Genomic DNA, 17,717 nt, shown 5'->3' with positions numbered 1-17,717 from the left:
AACACTCATGTCTTAAAGAATATGGAGTTAAATTGATGAATAGGCCTGAGACTTGTCCAAAAACAAAACCAACTACTACATTACTGAATAAAGTTTGCAGAGTGTGACGAGTGTGACAGTCTGCGTGGCCGAGGGTGTGGTGACTGGCGGAACGTGTGTCCGTGACCTTCCACGAATGAGAGAGGAGGAGGAGGAGGAGGAGGAGAAGGGAGAGCGGGAGGGAGGGGAGAGGTTCGTGCTTACAGAGAGAACCCTCGGGCCGGAGTGAGGGTAGCCGCAGCGTGCCGGCCCAGTCAGTAGTGTGCCAGCCACCACCACCCTCGTGCCCAGGACGAGTCTCGCTCCCGCACCGGTCTCTGCTTCCTCTCTCGGAGCTTCGGCGCATTGACACTGACGCCGCGCTGCCCGTCCGCACTTCACCATGTGGGGGATCGTTTTCTTGATGTTTGCGTGGGGGTTAGCGGATGCCATGGCTCAATCCAGCGTGATGGGGAGGCTGTCCTGGTGCTCTACATTGTGCATGTGTGAAAAAGATACGAACACTGAGGTGCAGTGTTTCGAAGAGGACGACATATTCCAGCTGATGGAGATCTCTGCCCGGTCAGTCGCTAGACTTAAAAATAAAAACTGGAGTGTTGAGACCCACCTGCAGTGGTGCGATGAAATGTGTCTCTGTAACATCGAAACGGGAAAAGAATTCCGTTGTACCGAGCCACATAAAATAACTCAGTTAATCGTGAACAGGATTGGAATTGAATATTTCATCATGCCTGAAGAGGACAGTGAAATCAAGCAGGAGGAAGAACGCTCGGTGGATGAAGAGGAGGAGCCCTCGCTGGACCAGGAGACGGAGCACAAGAAGAGGTCTGAACGCAAGAAGAACAAGAAGACTCGGAAGCAAAAGAAGAATCAGAAGAAGCACAGGAACCAGTCCGAGGACTCACACGAATCAGAACCAGAGCCTGAGCCTCAGCCAGAGCCTGAACCAGAGGTTTACATCCCTACCACTTCCCTCACACCCACGCCGCCTATGGAGACGCCCACGCCCACCTCTTTCTCCTACCACCATGAAGAGGACGTAGAAGAAATTGATGTACATGAGCACCACGAGCCGCTGCCCAGACACGAGGCCGTGGCAGCGAGCCCCGCCGTGACGGCCATGCAAACTCCCAGCCGCAAACTCCAGCCTTACAGCACAGCAGAATCGTATACGCCGCGAGAGTTGGAAGGGCTCTCTCCGCGCGTGCAGCCGGTGGTGGAAGTACCTAAGGAAAAGAAGACGATGGCGTCCATGGTGTCGCAAGACCTGGATGACCTGGGCACCACCGTCAGGAATATCAAGAACGACGTGATGCTCAACCAACGCATCTTGCTCGTCACCGTCGCCATCGCAGGAATCGCCATGCTTGGGTAAGTGGTCTCCGCTTCATATACTTAGATCACTTACACATCACACCACATTATAATTTTCCTCCACACACCTACGTACACTCAGTAAGTGGCGAGGGGCAGTGGTGGGGTGGGGCCGTGGCAGGGCGTCGCGGCACAAGCCATCGAGGGGCAGCGCGCCTCAGCTACATACCACCTGAGAGTTAATGTCACCGAGATGCTCCACTTTGCTGTCCCCGGACTTGTTTGTTGGTCCCTTCAGTGTTGAAGTTTATGAAATGTTTCTGCAGGAGACAGACAAACAGACAGACAGACAGACAGACAGACAGACAGATACAATGACACAGAAAGGGAAAAAAAACATTAATGCGCTGTTTATTGTTGCATGAACATCACGCCATGTCTTGTTTGCTCCTCTACATCGAGGCTACAAATCATCCAAATATTGATAATGTTAGTAGTGTGGTGGTGGTGATGGTGGTTGGTGATGGTGGTGATGGTGATGGTGATAGTGCTTGTAATGGTAGCGGTGGTGCTGGGTAAACACCACGTCATGTTTGCATCCTGTCAGTCATCATCATAAGCCTCGTGAGTTCTCTCCTGACATGAAATGGGTGGAAATGGTGACACTTCATATCCAAAGCTGAATGTTACTTAGCACACACACACACACACACACACACACACTGCAATTTTTTTTCTCTCTTCTTTCCCCTTGTGTGTGTGTGTGTGTGTGTATCAAGCCTCGTGTTCAGCAAACGTCCACCCGAACAAACGAACGAACGAGAGAGAGAGAGAGAGAGAGAGAGAGAGAGAGAGAGAGAGAGAGAGAGAGAGAGAGAGAGAGAGAGAGAGGCGCGGACAAAGTGGTGGGCACAAAGCAACACTTGTCGTTCAGAGATAAGGAAAGAGTAACAGGAACTATTTCTATCTCATTCGTGTCCCTTGAGGAGGAGGAGGAGGAGGAGGAGGAGGAGGAGGAGGAGGAGACGTCAAGGAAGGTTCTACGAAACAAAATAAGAATAGTTTCAGAAAGGAAAAACAACATCGACAAGAAAAACAACAAGAATAAGTGAAGAAAACAATACGAACAAGAAAACAAGAACAAGAAGAACTAGAAAAAAATAAAAAGAACAAGAATAAGCATAGTATCTATCAATGACAAGGGGGAAATGGAAAGAAGAAGAAAAAGAAGAAGAAGAAAAAGAAGAAGAAAGAAAGAAGAAGAAGAAGAAGAAGAAGAAGAAGAAGAAGAGGAGGAGGAGGAGGAGGAGAAGGAACAACAACAACAACAACAACAACAACAACAATAACAACAACAACAACAACAAGAAGGAGGAGAAGGAGAAGAAAAAGACAAACTACACTTCCACTAACAGCAACACTAGTCGATCTTTAATTCACTTCATGACTGCATCAAAAACTCTTAATTTATATTCAGACGAAGAACGGACGCATCACTCGAAGCCCAGCAAGACAGACAGGCTGCCAGCTCACGGGGGATCACGTAGCTATAAAACTCACATCTGGACAGGACGCAAACCGGTTCCAAGTGCACTTGAAAGCCAGGATGCTTAGCCAATACTGACCGATTACAGTAATATATGGATTTGGTGAGGAAACGTAAATTTCGAAAGATTCTTGTGCTGTGTTTGCATGAAGAGATAACCGTGATAGCTCAACCTTTCGTTTAACTCCCCCCCCCTCTCCCTCTCTGTAATAGCTACCCTCATTATGTAAGACCCGCCCGCCCCGAGCGCCTTACGCCTCCAACTCTGCAGGAGTCTCCCCTCGCGCGCCACATACACTGAAGAAAACGAGATCACAAGCCGCCGCTCAGATACAAAACTATAACGCCTTGTCAAAAGAGCAAAACCACGCCACAGCCGACACGTGCTTCTGAGTGCGTTGAGGCCTCCACTGCCATGACTCACAGGAAGGCATGAGTCACGGCGCCCCCGCATCCCCATGAACACAGACTACGCTTTGTCCCACGCCAGGCCCACGCCCACAAAGCAGAAGGGAGTGGCTAAGCAGGAAGTTTACTAGAAGGGGGAGTGAGGCGCCCATTTGCATTAATATATCGGCCGTGTTTATACTGTGATGATGATGATGGTGGTGGTGGTGGTGGTGGTGGTGATGGTGATGCTGGGCTATTTCTGGTGTCCCCTTGTAAGGCTCCCGAGGCTGCTGTTGTTGCTGGGTGATGGGGCAGAGCGGGGCGGAGGGCGAGGCCACGGGAAGGGTGAAGCGATGGGCAGGAGTGATGGGCGGGAGAGAAGGGGGGAAGGGTCAAGGGAAAAAAAGAAAGAAGCGAGGAAGGAAAATTTTTTGAGTTCATTCTACGAAAATGACAAGCGGGAATGACATCAGTGGTACTCGTAACACTAATCGGGGTGAAGTGACTCAGTGATGACAGAGATGAGTGAAAAAATTACGTAAAAGATTTCAAATGGCAATTAAATAAAGAAAGAAAAAAAAAAAATGGGGAGTTCAGAGAGAGAGAGAGAGAGAGAGAGAGAGAGGACAATACATGAATGCAAGTGAGGGAAGCAAGAGAAAAATAGTGAGTTTGCTCATAACGAGGTTTTTTCCAGGTAAGTTCACATCTTTTACTGCTAGAGTGAATAAAGGAGATGAAGGAGAGAAGACGAAAGGAGTATGAAGAAAGGGGTGATGACGCAGTATGGGGGCAGAAGGAGGAGGATTGGAGGAGGAGGAGGAGGAGGAGGAGGAGGAGGAGGAGGAGGAGGAGGAGGAGGAGGAGGAGGTGGAGGAGGAGGAGGAGGAGGAGGAGGAGGAGGAGGAGGAGGAGGAGGGGGAGGAGCTGTACCATGCACTCTCATTTGCACTCTTAATATCACCTTCCTCCACTGAATTATTTGTCAGTGTGTTTGTTCATGTCTGTTTTTTAATGCAACATCTCTCTCTCTCTCTCTCTCTCTCTCTCTCTCTCTCTCTCTCTCTCTCTCTCTCTCTTGTCTTCTTCCGGCCCTCCAATTTCCCGTCAAACCGTCACTTAAGAGAGGATCTGATCTAGGTGTCGGGTTCCTCCTCCTCCTTCTCCTCCTCCTCCTCCTCCTCCTCCTCCTCCTCCTCCTCCTCCTCCTCCTCCTCCTCCTCTTCCTTCTCCTTTATTTAATTTTCTTATCTCAGTATACTTTGGTCCCTAAGCTCCTAAAGTGATCATGCCTCTCTCTCTCTCTCTCTCTCTCTCTCTCTCTCTCTCTCTCTCTCTCTCTCTCTCTCTCTCTCTCTCTCGTGCACTTCCCTCCTTTATCGCTCTCCTTGTCGCCTTTTCTCTTTCCCTCTCATCCATGCCACCTCCCTTCACCTCTCTCTTCCCCTTTGGCCTCTTCCCGTTCTTGACCACCTCATCCCTATCAGTCCTTATCTTGATTTGAGTGCTGGGTGAAAGAACTGAAGGAGGAGGAGGAGCGGCAGTAGCAGATGGAGTAAAGAAAGGAAATACGGAGAGGAAATAAAGGAGAGAGGAGGTGAAAGAGGTGGTTTATGTTAAAGCGGATGGCTTTGAAACAATGAATTAGGAGTGTGTGTGTGTCGGTGGTGGCAGCGGCGGCGGCTGGGTGGTGGTATAAAAAGTCATGACCTTTGTCCTTACTGTGATGGCCCGGCGACAGGTAATTTGTGCATCTGTATGCTTGTATGACTGTGCCTCCTCTGTCAAACTGTCCGTCTATCTATTGTCTATCTCAAGATCTAAATGACTATCTAATTGTCTGACTGTCTAACTACCTAGCGTTCTAAGTGTTGCCATACCCGTCTAAGAATCTTGAGCTTCTCCTCCTCCTCCTCCTCCTCCTCCTCCTGTCCCGCTCTTCCTATCCCTATCAAATAGTCTTTATTTCTATTACGCATTCCTCTTTTTCACTACCATGAGTTGCATAATCACTCTGCCCGAGCTCTCTCTCTCTCTCTCTCTCTCTCTCTCTCTCTCTCTCTCTCTCTCTCTCTCTCTCTCTCTCTCTCTCTCTCTCTCTCTCTCTCTCTCGGTGCAGAACAAGGACTCCCTGCCTCTTAGTGATAAAAGTTCAAAAACCCATGACCTTTGCGGCTGTTCGCTGAGAGAGAGAGAGAGAGAGAGAGAGAGAGAGAGAGAGAGAGAGAGAGAGAGAGAGAGAGAGAGAGAGAGAGAAAGTAATAAATACGCCTTTGATTCCCCACGTGTGTAATGTAAAATAAATGAATGAACAAAACATTCCTGCTACACTTGACTTCACTTGACGGAAAACAATAAAAAAAAATAAATAAATAAATAAATTGAAAGTAACTTACATCAATCACCAATAATTATTAGCCCTCAGGAAAAAAAAAAGACATAAGAATCAAAAACACCTAAAGAACAATAAAAACATTACTTCCAAAAACCCACAAAATTTACTACAACAACGACTGATACACTTACCTATTTCATATCCGTACATACATTCATTCACTCAGCACTTATTCATTTCTTATCGACGCTTACCAAATATTACTCTCAAAATCTATCTGCGGGAATTTAAGTGTAGTGAGGATGACATGAAGGTGACAATACGGTGACTCGGGCCGGTTCGGTGATATCAGGGTAGGGCGCGTGGGTCGGGGGGAAGGGAGAGAGGGAGGGAGGGAGGGGAGACGTGGTAGTGGGTAGCAAGGACCAGTAAGAGAAGAAGGAAGGATGGAAGGAAGGAAGAAACGAAGGAAAAAGAAAGAAACGAACGAATGAATGATTGAAAGGATGGAAGGAAGGAAGTACAGGGAGAAAGAAAGGAAGGAAAGGCGTAAGGAAGGAAGGAAAGAACGAACGAAAGGAAAGAAGGATTAAAGGAAGGAAGAAAAAGAGGGTGGTGAGATGAAAGTGAGAAAGGAGAAGCGAAGAGGATAAATGGATTAGAAAAAAAGAAAGAAAAAACAAATGAGAGCGAAAGGATGGTATGAGCAGAGAGAGAGAGAGAGAGAGAGAGAGAGAGAGAGAGAGAGAGAGAGAGAGAGAGAGAGAGAGAGAAATATGTAAATGAACAGAGGAGAAAGACAAATGGGAGATAGAATAGAAGGGAGGGGCAAAGATGAGGGAAGGGGGGAGGGGTGATGAAGGACAGTGGAAGGGAAGGAGATGTTGAGAGGCGCCCCTAGCGACACACCCACCCACTCACCCACACACAGACAGAGACACAGACAACGCAAGCCGCCAAGGGTGTGGGCGACAAACGGGCGGATCTGATGACGAGACAAACTTTCCAAGAGACTAATGACATACCCTTTGATACTGAGCCTTTCTCTTCTTCCCTTCCGTTCCATCATTTCATTCTTCCCCTTACTTTTCTCCTCGCTAAGTATCTCTTCCGTCCTTCCTTTATCCTGCCTACCATTCCTCTGTTGTTTACCTTTCATGCTGTTCTGTATTTCTTTCTCTCTTCTACTATCTTATTCATTCCTTTTCTTCCCTTCTTATCCTTTCTTCCGTCCATGCTCCTTTCTTCATTTTCTCTTCCTTCCTCTTTGCGCTTCCCTCTTTAAACTCCTTTCCTTCACTGCCATCCAATCCTTCCCTTCCTCCGCATATTCCGTTCTCTGCAATCTTCTCTAAATTCCCTGTTTATCCTTCCATGGCTTCCCTCTGACTGCTGATAGCGATATAACACTTAATGCTTTACTTAAAGAAGCCAAGGTGTTTTCAAAGATCAGGATTAAGACTACGGGTACTAAAATACTTGAAATACTCGAGAATTCCTTTTGTTTATTAATCTGGTGAAGATGTTTTCAAAGATCAGGATTAAGACTAAGGGTACTAAAGTGTTTGAAATAGTCGATCATTAGTTTCGCTGTCTGTTCGAAATGTTTCTTTTAGACTCGCACCATGCCGCTTTGTTAAACTTGATATGAGAAGCCACAATACTGAAATGCCTAACGGACGTTCAATTTTCCTTTTTCGTATCCCTTATCAAGTCTCTCTCTCTCTCTCTCTCTCTCTCTCTCTCTCTCTCTCTCTCTCTCTCTCTCTCTCTCTCAGCATGGCTTCCTGATCAAGTTCCCTGCCGTTAATAGAAGTCCTTCCCCCACATCTAATACTCTTTCTTTCATGTTCCCTTTCCTCTGATAAACTTCCCTCTCTAAAACATCCACAAACTCCCTCCCTAAAGCATTCCTCCCTTCCACCTGTCCTACAATGCAACACCCTTTCCATCACGATCACTTTCCTCCCCAAAATTCCCTTACAGAACTCCCCATATTTTCTCTTCCCGCAATATGATTCTCCCTTCAAGTGTCTCCCTCCCTAGAATCAAATACCCTTCCTTTCATGTTGCCTCCCGCTAATAAAGTTTTCTCCCTTACTGTCCTACAGATCAACTCGTAAAGTTCCTTCGTTGGGCATACTTTCGTTTAAGTGTCCTCACAAACTCTCTCACTCTCACAGTACTAAGTTTCGTACTTCATTAACTTCCCCTGTTCCCTCAGCACCCTTTCAGGTATCTAATAATAATACTGCTATAAATTAACGTGATATTGGCGAGCATTAAGCTAAGAATAATTCAGTAATGGTAGTGATAACAGTTCGAGTAATGACAATGTTAGTGCTGGGTCGGTAAAGGCAGTGCGGTTGTTGCCAAGGTGATGGTCTCCCTGACGTGTTATTAGCCATCAACGTTTTATGCCAAGGCGACCCTCTGGCAGGAGATACTATAGTAATTATTATATACGAAGAGCCTAACGTTCGTAGTGATAAAGTTTTTTGATGTTCACACGCGTAAAACTTGATATGACAGTGCCACTACAGCTTTACTAAAAAAAAAGGTAGTCGTGCTAACCATATGGCTGCCGCGGCTGCTCCTCAAGCTTAATGAAAGGCTGTAGTGGAAGCTTAGCGTGTAATTTTGAAAGACATTTGTGGTAGTAAAAGGGGTGATCGAGAAGTGACACCCTTTCATTACCGCTAGTTTCATTTTGTGCGCAGTAAAATTTTGTAGTGTCTCTATAATAACAAGTTCCACATTGCCATCAGCGATCAAAGGGTTAAGGAATAGTGAACTTTGTCATATGCACAGTCAAATGAAGGAAAATAAGAGACCTAACAATACTGAGACTAGTGGCGTTAATATTAGTCATCAATAAAAGGCTCGCAGCGTTGATATTAGAAAAGTTATTAATATCAAAGTTAGTCCCCTGCAGCAGAGGCGCGCCGGGCACACGTAACTGCTGAGTGTTTGCTGACGCCGCTTGGCAACGCAGGCAGGGAAAATAAACTGAGTCAAGTGCACGAAAACACGCAAAAAGTGCGAGAAAAGAATTACTGATGAAAAATTAATTGACCACTGAAAATATTTTATACACGTAAATAAACTCAATATGTTAATGTGTAGAATAATGAAGGAATAGAATGAAAACACCGACAGAGAGAGAGAGAGAGAGAGAGAGAGAGAGAGAGAGAGAGAGAGAGAGAGAGAGAGAGAGAGAGAGAGAGAGAGAGAGAGAGAGAGAGTTTGTTTTGCGTAGGAGCCACTGAAGGAGTCGTTATGAGAGGAAGGCGCCATAAAGTTTTTTTTTTCCTTTTTATTTAATCATGAGGCCTTGCAGAACACCCCACACACTGCCCGCCACCCTGCTCTCCCCCACCAAATCCTCCCTCCCGTCCTGCCCCGCCATGCCCCGCCTCACCCTGTCCCGTGCCACCAGGATAAGAATCTTAGCATCAGTATCTCGCGGCCACCCTCTCAGCCCAGCCCCTTCCCCCCTCACTCCCCTCTTCTCTCTAAGACTAGTATCTCTGTAAGGACTTCTCCCCTCACCCTCTCCTTGTCTCCCCCTTTCCCCTCCCCACATATCCCGTCCCGGCCCACCTCTCTTATCTCTAAGGGCCACATAGAGATTGCCTGCCCCCACCCCCCTCTCTCTCTCTCTCTCTCTCTCTCTCTCTCTCTCTCTCTCTCTCTCTCTCTCTCTCTCTCTCTCTCTCTCTCTCTCAGGAAACAGACAGGAAACACACGCCCCTATCATCCCTCACATCCCTCACCCTTCGCCCTCACCCCTCTCCCCTCATCTCTCTCTCTCCCTTCCGCCCGCCTTCCTCTGTCAACACTCCTGCCCTGACATCTGTATCACCGTCACACCCCCCGCCCTGTTTCCGTCCCAGCAGGTTCTCGTGTTATATGTAAATACCATAAAATCCTGTGCCATTTGGTTACCGTATGATTGTATTGGCAGGTATGGTATGTACTGGATATGTTTGTTTCTCAAGAGGTATTCGTATCTTGAACTGCCCCGTGTAGACCTGATGGCTTCTTGCAGCTTCCCTTATTTTCTTATGTTCTTATGATCAAACTGCGCATTATTTTTTTCTTTTCCGTCTTCTTTCCCACTGCACAAATGGTGGTGTAATACTGGAAACAAATTTGAGTGAGACTATATACTAAGTGGGAGTAAATGTGAGTCAGTATGATGATAAACGCAAATAAAGAAATCTAAATGGTAAAAGAAAGGAATATTGTGTTTTCTTGCACGTAAAATTCTCTAAAATACATACTGTGTTATAGGAAGCCTTTTCATCATTTCCACACTGCTATTCGCCTTTTACTTGAGCACAACGTACCTTCGACATCAACAAATAAGAATTCTTCGGGGGAAACTTACTGCTTATGGAAGTATTCTTTGCTCACAAACGACATGCAAGTAAAACTATACGAATTTTCCACACCCACAATTACACAAACCACATGTTACTTATTTACTCACTAATTTTACCTTCTGTAACTGCGAGTAAAGGAGATCAGTTACAGTGCATGCCATGTACTCGTATTTCCCAGTTGTAATTTCCCAGAGTACCTTGGTGACCACAGCTGCACCACCGTAGCACGAAGAGAGGTTAGTGTTCGCAGATCTACGTGTCCATCCTCTCTATCTTGGCTGTGACTGTACAACACGACATTGAAGTCAGAGAATGCTTATGGAGATACAAATGAAAACGCTAATAAGAACGCTGCTTGGTGAAAGAAAAGATATAAAGATCCCAGGTATGAAATTGACAGTGAATAAACGAGAACAAGAATGAGAATGGAAAGAAAAATGATTACAGTATTATGAAGTAAAAGCTACCGTGGAAATACATCACAGAAACACCTGCTGTGGAAGGGTGCACATGGTGGTGGTGGTGGTGGTGGTGGTGTTTAGAGTCAGTGGTAGAAGAGGTTCGAATCCCATTCAGTCTATTCTCTTTAATACTTTTCTTGTTTTCTGTGCTACCTCCACTCCATCCATTATACATCATCTTAAACCAGTGTGTGTGTGTGTATGTGTGTGTGTGTGTGTGTGTGTGTGGTATTATGTGCTATCATAACACTAAGAAGAAAGAAAAAGAGGAAGACGAAGACGAAGACGACAAGGATATGAAGGACAAGTAAGAGGATCATGACGAGGACGAGGGGGACGAGAGAGTCAAGAAAAACAACAACAACAAATCAACAACAACAACAACAACAAACACTCAGAAGACGAATGAGGAGACGGTGACAGAACAGATTTAATAAGTGCACGAGTATCAGAACAAGACGGAGAAGTGAAGAGCAAATTTAGAAACTCTCCAGTCTATTGACCTTCAGTATCAATGCGTGGCGCTTTTACGAGTGGCTTGAAAGCATTTACTTGTTGCCCTTCAGCCTTACTTTCCCACTGGGGTAAGGAGGAGCAACAGGGAGCGACGGTGTCCTTGAAAAAAACATCCAATATCACTGTACTCTGTTTCCACGCCACTGCCAAGGGTCGCCCCCTCGGTGCGTCCATACTGTAGCTTTGCACACACACCGCCCTTGATGCTAAAAACAAAAAACAAAGGGACACAGAATACAAGTGAGTGCGTATGTGTGTGTGTGTGTGTGTGTGTGTGTGTGTGTGTGTGTGTGTGTGTGTGTGTGTGTGCCCTCAGTGCAAAGAGCAGCAATACAAGCCGTGAGTGCAAGGATACTCGGCAACGGAAAATACACCCGGCTGTCTACCCGCTGCCCGCCTGCGCCGTCATGACAGTGGGGGACGCCATCTCTGCTTTCGCCTTCCCCTGAAAGAGCGGCGGTGTTCGAGGAAAAATCTGAGAGTATAATGAGCAGATATTCGTTCCCGGAATTAAAAAAAAAAAAAATACGAGGTAGCAGACCGAGGCACACATCGAGAAAAGAGTTAGTCTGTTGCAAAGCCTTACTCTAGCTTACTCTAGGATTTATGGGAATCATCTCAAGTGTTCACAATATGAGGGAAAAATTGAGAGAAGAGGCGTTAAGCGTTCACTTAGCAATGCCACAGCTCAGCACTGGAGTGAGGAGCCCAGCAATAGTGATGGTGACGCAGCAGTCCCCATGAACCCGCTCTTCTTTTGGGCCCATTCTCACTCCAGTCACAAACACGTGTGCATTCCCCGATACATCAACACTGTCTTGCCCACCCTCGTCTTACTCCCTCCCAACCTCCCACAACACTGCGGATTCGAAGCGTCACCACCCCGCCCGAAACAGCGAGACTTAATGCACGGGAAGAGGCGGTCCATCGATCTGGGCAAAAAATTTCGTTGTTGAATCACGAACCTATTTCTTAAAGTTTGCAATATCTCAGTGAATGGAGAGCACGTGGGTGATGATGACTGGTGCACCTTGCGCCCACCAGGTGTGACTCACGCTGACCTTCTGTCCTTACGTTGTGATACTGCAGAGAGAGAGAGAGAGAGAGAGAGAGAGAGAGAGAGAGAGAGAGAGAGAGAGACTGCCTTACCCTTCTCGCAAGTTTAAAAAATCTATACAAATAATGTCACTTCAAAACAAATTTAATATTCTACCACGAAAAAAGAACAAAAAAACGAAAAACAAAAAGGGACAAGCACGTGACATGAGGGGAATACTTAAAGGTGTATGGAAATAAACTGAATAAAATGTAGTTACCTTAGTTCTATAAATTGAAAGACACCAAACCTTTATCGGCTCTCATTCCGTATTCATGTGGAGTGAAGGTGCAGGTGTCAGCGAAAGGACCTCCATCTCGCTACACTCATTGCAAGGAAGCGAGTCTGTCTGTACCAATGATGGACGTTTTTACATTGGTTTTAATTTCCTTCTTATCATTTTGTCTATATTCATACCTTTGGGTTTGTTATTGTTAATCTTTATTCTGTCTGTGTGAGTGTGTGTACGTGTGTGTGTGAGTGAGTGTTTTTATCTCCGTTTTTCTTTTTATTTATTTATTTTTTTATATAATTTAGCCTTCCCCTCCATCATCACTTATTCTCACTTATATTTCCTTTCCATCGTTATCTTATTAGTATCATTTCTTTATAAATCTCTTGTATTCTTCATAAACTTTTCTCTTTTATTCAGCTGACATTTTTTTTTCTCTCTCTTCTTTTCCTCGTCTTCTTTAATTTCTGGCAACAATTTCTTAGTCACACACTTTATCTTTCTCATCCATTATCTTCCTCTGATTGCTAGACTCTTCCTCTGAATTAATCTTCTCAGTAATCCTCTTTCTTCGGGAACTCCTCTCCTGCCTTCTGTAACAATCTTCATATCTTAATCATAGTTTTGTTTCTCTTCTTTCTAATTGTGTTATTTTTTTTTTCTGCAACTAAGTTTATTTTTTGGGGGGAAAATTATCTTCATTTGAAAGTTCTTGTGTACTTCTGCTTCTGTCCTAACTCCTTTTCTACATATAAATTTCACTTTTAAAAACTCCGTTACCATTATTGTTTCCTTTACAAAAAAAAAACACATTCAGGAAAGGATGTTTACCTCAATCATCACTTTTTTTCCCCTTCCTTTTTCTTCCTCCTTCTCCAGTTTCATTTCCGTCACCACTTCCGCCCCTACACTCGGCACCTACTCCATTTCCTTCTTCCTCTTTCTCTCCCTCTCCCTCCCTCCCTCCTTCCCTCCTTCACTCTTCTCCCTCCCTTCCTTGCACCAGTCTTAACCATCTCCTTTCCCTTTTCCACTTTTTCTACGTCTCCTCTCCTTCACTCTCCTATCAAGCTTCACACCTGTCTATCATCTTCTCCTCCCCTTCCTCTTCTCTCCCTCTCCCTTCCTCCATTCATCTCTGCATCAGTACCCCCCATTCCCCCCCCTCTAATCTTCCACCTCCACTCTTACTCGACATTCACCTTCCTCCACATGTTTCGTATCTGCTTCCCTGCACCACCACCACCACTACCACCACCACCACGGCCATTTTCTCTCCCACTCAGCTATACACAAATGACAATTAGCAGCACCCCAACCTCTTCGCGCCCCCTGCAGGAGGAGGCGCAGAGCAAACACTGAAGCGTTATATTTTCCTTCTCCTCCTCCTTCTCCTCCCTGACACCCTTCTCTCCGCCTCTCCGTGATAATTAATGAAAATGAAGGCCGTTTATCTCAATGTTGCGCTATTACTCATTCATTCAATTTATATCAAGAGGAGAGATAGATTGGTGCTGGAGAAATGAGGTCACAGCGCCGTGGCATAATATAAGCTATATTGATAAACGTTTGGCTGAGTCACCACGAGTGTTTTCAAAGGCCAAAGAGACGATTTGCATGGTTCTCAAGGGTGTTTCTCATGTAAATAATGTAGAAATCTTGATAATCTGTCACTAGAACCATAAAAACACCCTTAAAATCTGCGTAACTTTAACTAGAGATGAGTGGAACGGGATCAGTAATCATGTTGTTAGTGCAAAGACATTAGGGAGCTTTAAGAGAAGATTAGACGGAATTATGGATGGGGTGAGATGATAGGTGGAAATGAAAATAGATAGATATATCTCATACAGGGGACTGCCACGTGTGAGCCTGGTCGCTTCTTGCAGCTTCCCTTATTTCTTATGTTCTTATGTTCTAGAGCCTTCTTGTAAATAGTAGGGGTGCAGAGTAGAGGCGTGTCAAAATAAGGTCTATATACTCGTGTTTAGTTATGCATGTGTGTAATTTTATAGAACTGCCAAAGGTAAATAAAATAGAGTAAAATAATACAGAAATAATGATATGAAAATGTAACTGGTGGAGAGAGAGAGAGAGAGAGAGAGAGAGAGAGAGAGAGAGAGAGAGAGAGAGAGAGGAGAGAGAGAGAGAGAGAGAGAGAGTAAATTTATCCAATGAATATATAATTATACGAAAAGTCAACAAACTGGATTGCTGAAAACCACCTTTGTCTCTCATTCCTCGAATCTTCCATTGAATATCCGCAGGGCTCAAAAAAAATAACATGGGGAGGTTATTTTCCATGTTGGTGACAGGTAAGAATCTCTCTCTCTCTCTCTCGCTCTCTCCTCTCCTCTCTCTCTCTCTCTCTCTCTCTCCTCTCTCCTCTCTCTCTCTCTCTCTCTCTCTCTCTCTCTCTCTCGTTCCCTAATATTGGTGGTTGTGGTTGTACTTGTTGGCTTGTCATTTCCCTCTCTGCTCTCCTCTTTCTCTTATTCATCATCTTATCCTTCTATCTCAGCATCTTCTTTCATCTGTCTTGATTCTCACTGTTCTCATCTGCCTGTCGCTTACCGTGTGTCTTCCCTTTCCTCCTCCACCTCCTCCTTCTCCTCCTCCCCTCCTCCTCCTCTTCTTCGTCCTTCTCCTCCTCCTCCTTCTCTTATGGAAATCACCTACATAATTTTATAGGCTATTGCATCTCTCTCTCTCTCTCTCTCTCTCTCTCTCTCTCTCTCTCTCTCTCTCTCTCTCTCTCTCTCTCTCTCTCTCTCTCTCTCTCTCTCACGCAGGCACAGTAGGAGTTCAGACTTCAGAGGCCCCGCCAGACTCGAGGCATGCCAGGCCCGCGGCGGCACTACAGAGGGTGGGGCGGGACGGGGCGGGATGAGGCGGAGCGGGGCAAGGAAGGGAGACAACAAGGAAAGGGAAGGGAAGAGAGAGGAAGAGAGGAGGAAGAGAGCAAAGGATTCTCATGTTGCTGTGGACTTTCTTCATTTTTATACATACATTCAGATAAATTATTCACCGTATACGAGTATGCAGAGAGAGAGAGAGAAAGAGAGAGAGTCCCCCTTGTTAACTGTGCTGTCGTTCATAAGAGTGTAGGGGCTGAGGAATGTGGCCTCCACTGTGTCCTGTGTCCAATATAAGGAAGCTGACCAACGTACTGTTTATACTCCCTTTGTTCCTGCCTCCTCTGCCTCCTCTCCCTCTCATCTCTTCTACTCTTTGTCCTCCAGAGTAAGATATTGAAAAACTGCAACCCATATTCTGAAAAGACTGAAAGAACTACAGGACACGACAGCGACACCGGTTGTGGCTACCCTACCCAGTGTGCGTTATGCAGTACCTACACACCCACACACGCCTTGCTCACCCGTGGAGCCACCTTGGTTACGTGCCGAGTGTCCACTTAAAGGTGACCTGCGTGGTGGCTGACCTGTCGTGATTCTGAGGTTCTATGAAATGTCCACTTGAAAATGACCAAGATATGTTCGTTTTGTGAATTTTCTTTGGTAATGTTGATTCTTGAAGATAAGGGAGGTTGGGTTACGTGTTCACTTGGAAATGACAACTTGCTGAATGTCTACTTGATAACTATACTACACAAAGTAACCCATACAGATTTTCCACATTACAAAATAACAACGCACATTATATGCATTTAGAAAACCACCCACAAAATGACAGCAGAAAATAAAAACGATATGCCCTCATAAAAAAATATAAAAAAAAAAACACCCTACATAACATACACTTGAAAATAACACCATAAAAATTGCCCAGTGCACTCTTCAGAATAATCCATGAAATTGTTAATGAACTGCTCACAAAATGATGCTCTCTATGAAAACGTAACGTGGCTGATGCAAGGCTTTGGTGTACCCAGCTTCAGCTCACCTTCCCGCCTGGGTGATCATAAAGATGAGAGGTACACCTGCCTCATACATTAATTACTTCATACATTACGTGGCGTCCCCGGTCACTGAGTTCAAAATAACGAGGTAGCAGTTTCTTTATACCTGTAACTTCATATTTAATTTACAAGGAATGTGGTAATGTGAAAATGTGGAAATGCGAAACAGGTAATAATCTTTGTACTCCCAGAATGAATATCCATTTCAGAATAAATACCGTTTTTTTTTTTCTTTTTTTTTTAAGATTACAGAGTCGAAGGTGAGGTTGCGTGTGAAGGATCAGTCAGCATACTAGTCATTCACGCCAATATCACAAATAACAGCCGCTCTATAAATCACTTAGGAAATATATTTTACTGCATCACAGTAACCAGTCACTTATTGAGTCGTAAGATAACAAGATAAGGACCACTGAACACATCCTCCTCCTCCTCTGCCGCCTCCTTCTCCTCCTCCTCCTCCTCCTCCTCCTCCTCCTCCTCCTTCTCCTCTCCACCCAACCTCCTCTCCCTCCATCACTCTCCCTTCCTCCACCTCTCCCTAGGGCCGTCTTTCCATGGAGGATAGTGGAAAGGAAATTGAGAGGGAGGAAGGCAGGAAGGGAGGAAAGAAGGAAGATGAGCGAAGTGACGAGAGAAGTAAAGGCGGAATACGGTAACACACACACACAGTACTTGATTAAACCACCGTACTGCTGCCTCTTATTCCAATATGTGCCTGTGGTTCCTCTCTCCCTCCATCTCCCTCTCCCTCTCTCTCGCCAAAGTCCCCGCTAGATGAAGGAGCATGCGGGAGAAGAGATGGAGGAGGCGATGGAGGGCAGGAAATGAGTGAGGAGTCGACAGGAGAGGAAGTTCAGAGGCACGAGAAGCCATCATCAGGTGGGCGAAGGTAAGAGAGGAAAAGTGGCCAGAGAAGGAAAGAGAGGGGGAAGTAGGTGCGGAGGAAAAGTCTTATAAGGAGAGAAGGAAAGGGAGTCAAGCGTAAAAGTGAAGATAAATGGAGGACAGGAAAGGAGGAGGAGGAGGAGTCGAAGTGAAGAGGAAAAAAACTTTCAGCGAAGATGTAAGTAGAGGAAGTGAGTGTAAAATGATGAGTAGAGGAGAGCATGATGAATGTTAAGGCGTTGTGCCTCGTTATGCCCTTTGTAAACACGGCTGTCAACTGCCCTCCTACTCATCTCTCCTCTCGTTCCCCTCTTTTTCCCCTCCCTGCCTTGCCTTGCCTTCCCTCCGCCTTCTTTTCGTCACCTGAGAGGCATCTGTTTACGCCCGTCTCCCCGTACAGGCCGCCACTACACATTACATTCTCCCCTTGCTCCTCTTCATCCTCTTCCTCATCCTCCTCATCCTCCAGTCCCTTCATTCCCAACCATCACTCTAGCAACAAAGTATTCTCCCTTCATCCATATCTTCCACACATATCTCCCTTCATCAATCATCCACTCTCGTCATTTCCCGCCTCCCATCTACCCAAACGA

General features: G+C 45.5%; 1 protein-coding gene across 1 annotated transcript in view; it reads left to right on the top strand.

Moving 5' to 3' along the window:
* The first annotated feature begins 244 nt into the window (after positions 1-244).
* Positions 245-17,717, top strand: part of LOC135114023 (uncharacterized) — a 48,671-nt gene continuing 31,198 nt past the window's right edge. Inside the window, exon 1 of the mRNA XM_064029642.1 lies at positions 245-1,410. Within this exon, the coding sequence (XP_063885712.1) occupies positions 422-1,410 (989 nt within the window). The 5' untranslated portion in view covers positions 245-421. The remainder of the gene's footprint in view (positions 1,411-17,717) is intronic.

The sequence above is a fragment of the Scylla paramamosain genome, chromosome 27, assembly GCF_035594125.1.
Source record: "Scylla paramamosain isolate STU-SP2022 chromosome 27, ASM3559412v1, whole genome shotgun sequence".
In the NCBI taxonomy this organism is placed as follows: domain Eukaryota; kingdom Metazoa; phylum Arthropoda; class Malacostraca; order Decapoda; family Portunidae; genus Scylla; species Scylla paramamosain.
The sequence above is the reverse complement of the archived record's forward strand: the minus strand, read 5'-3'. Positions and strand labels throughout refer to the sequence as shown.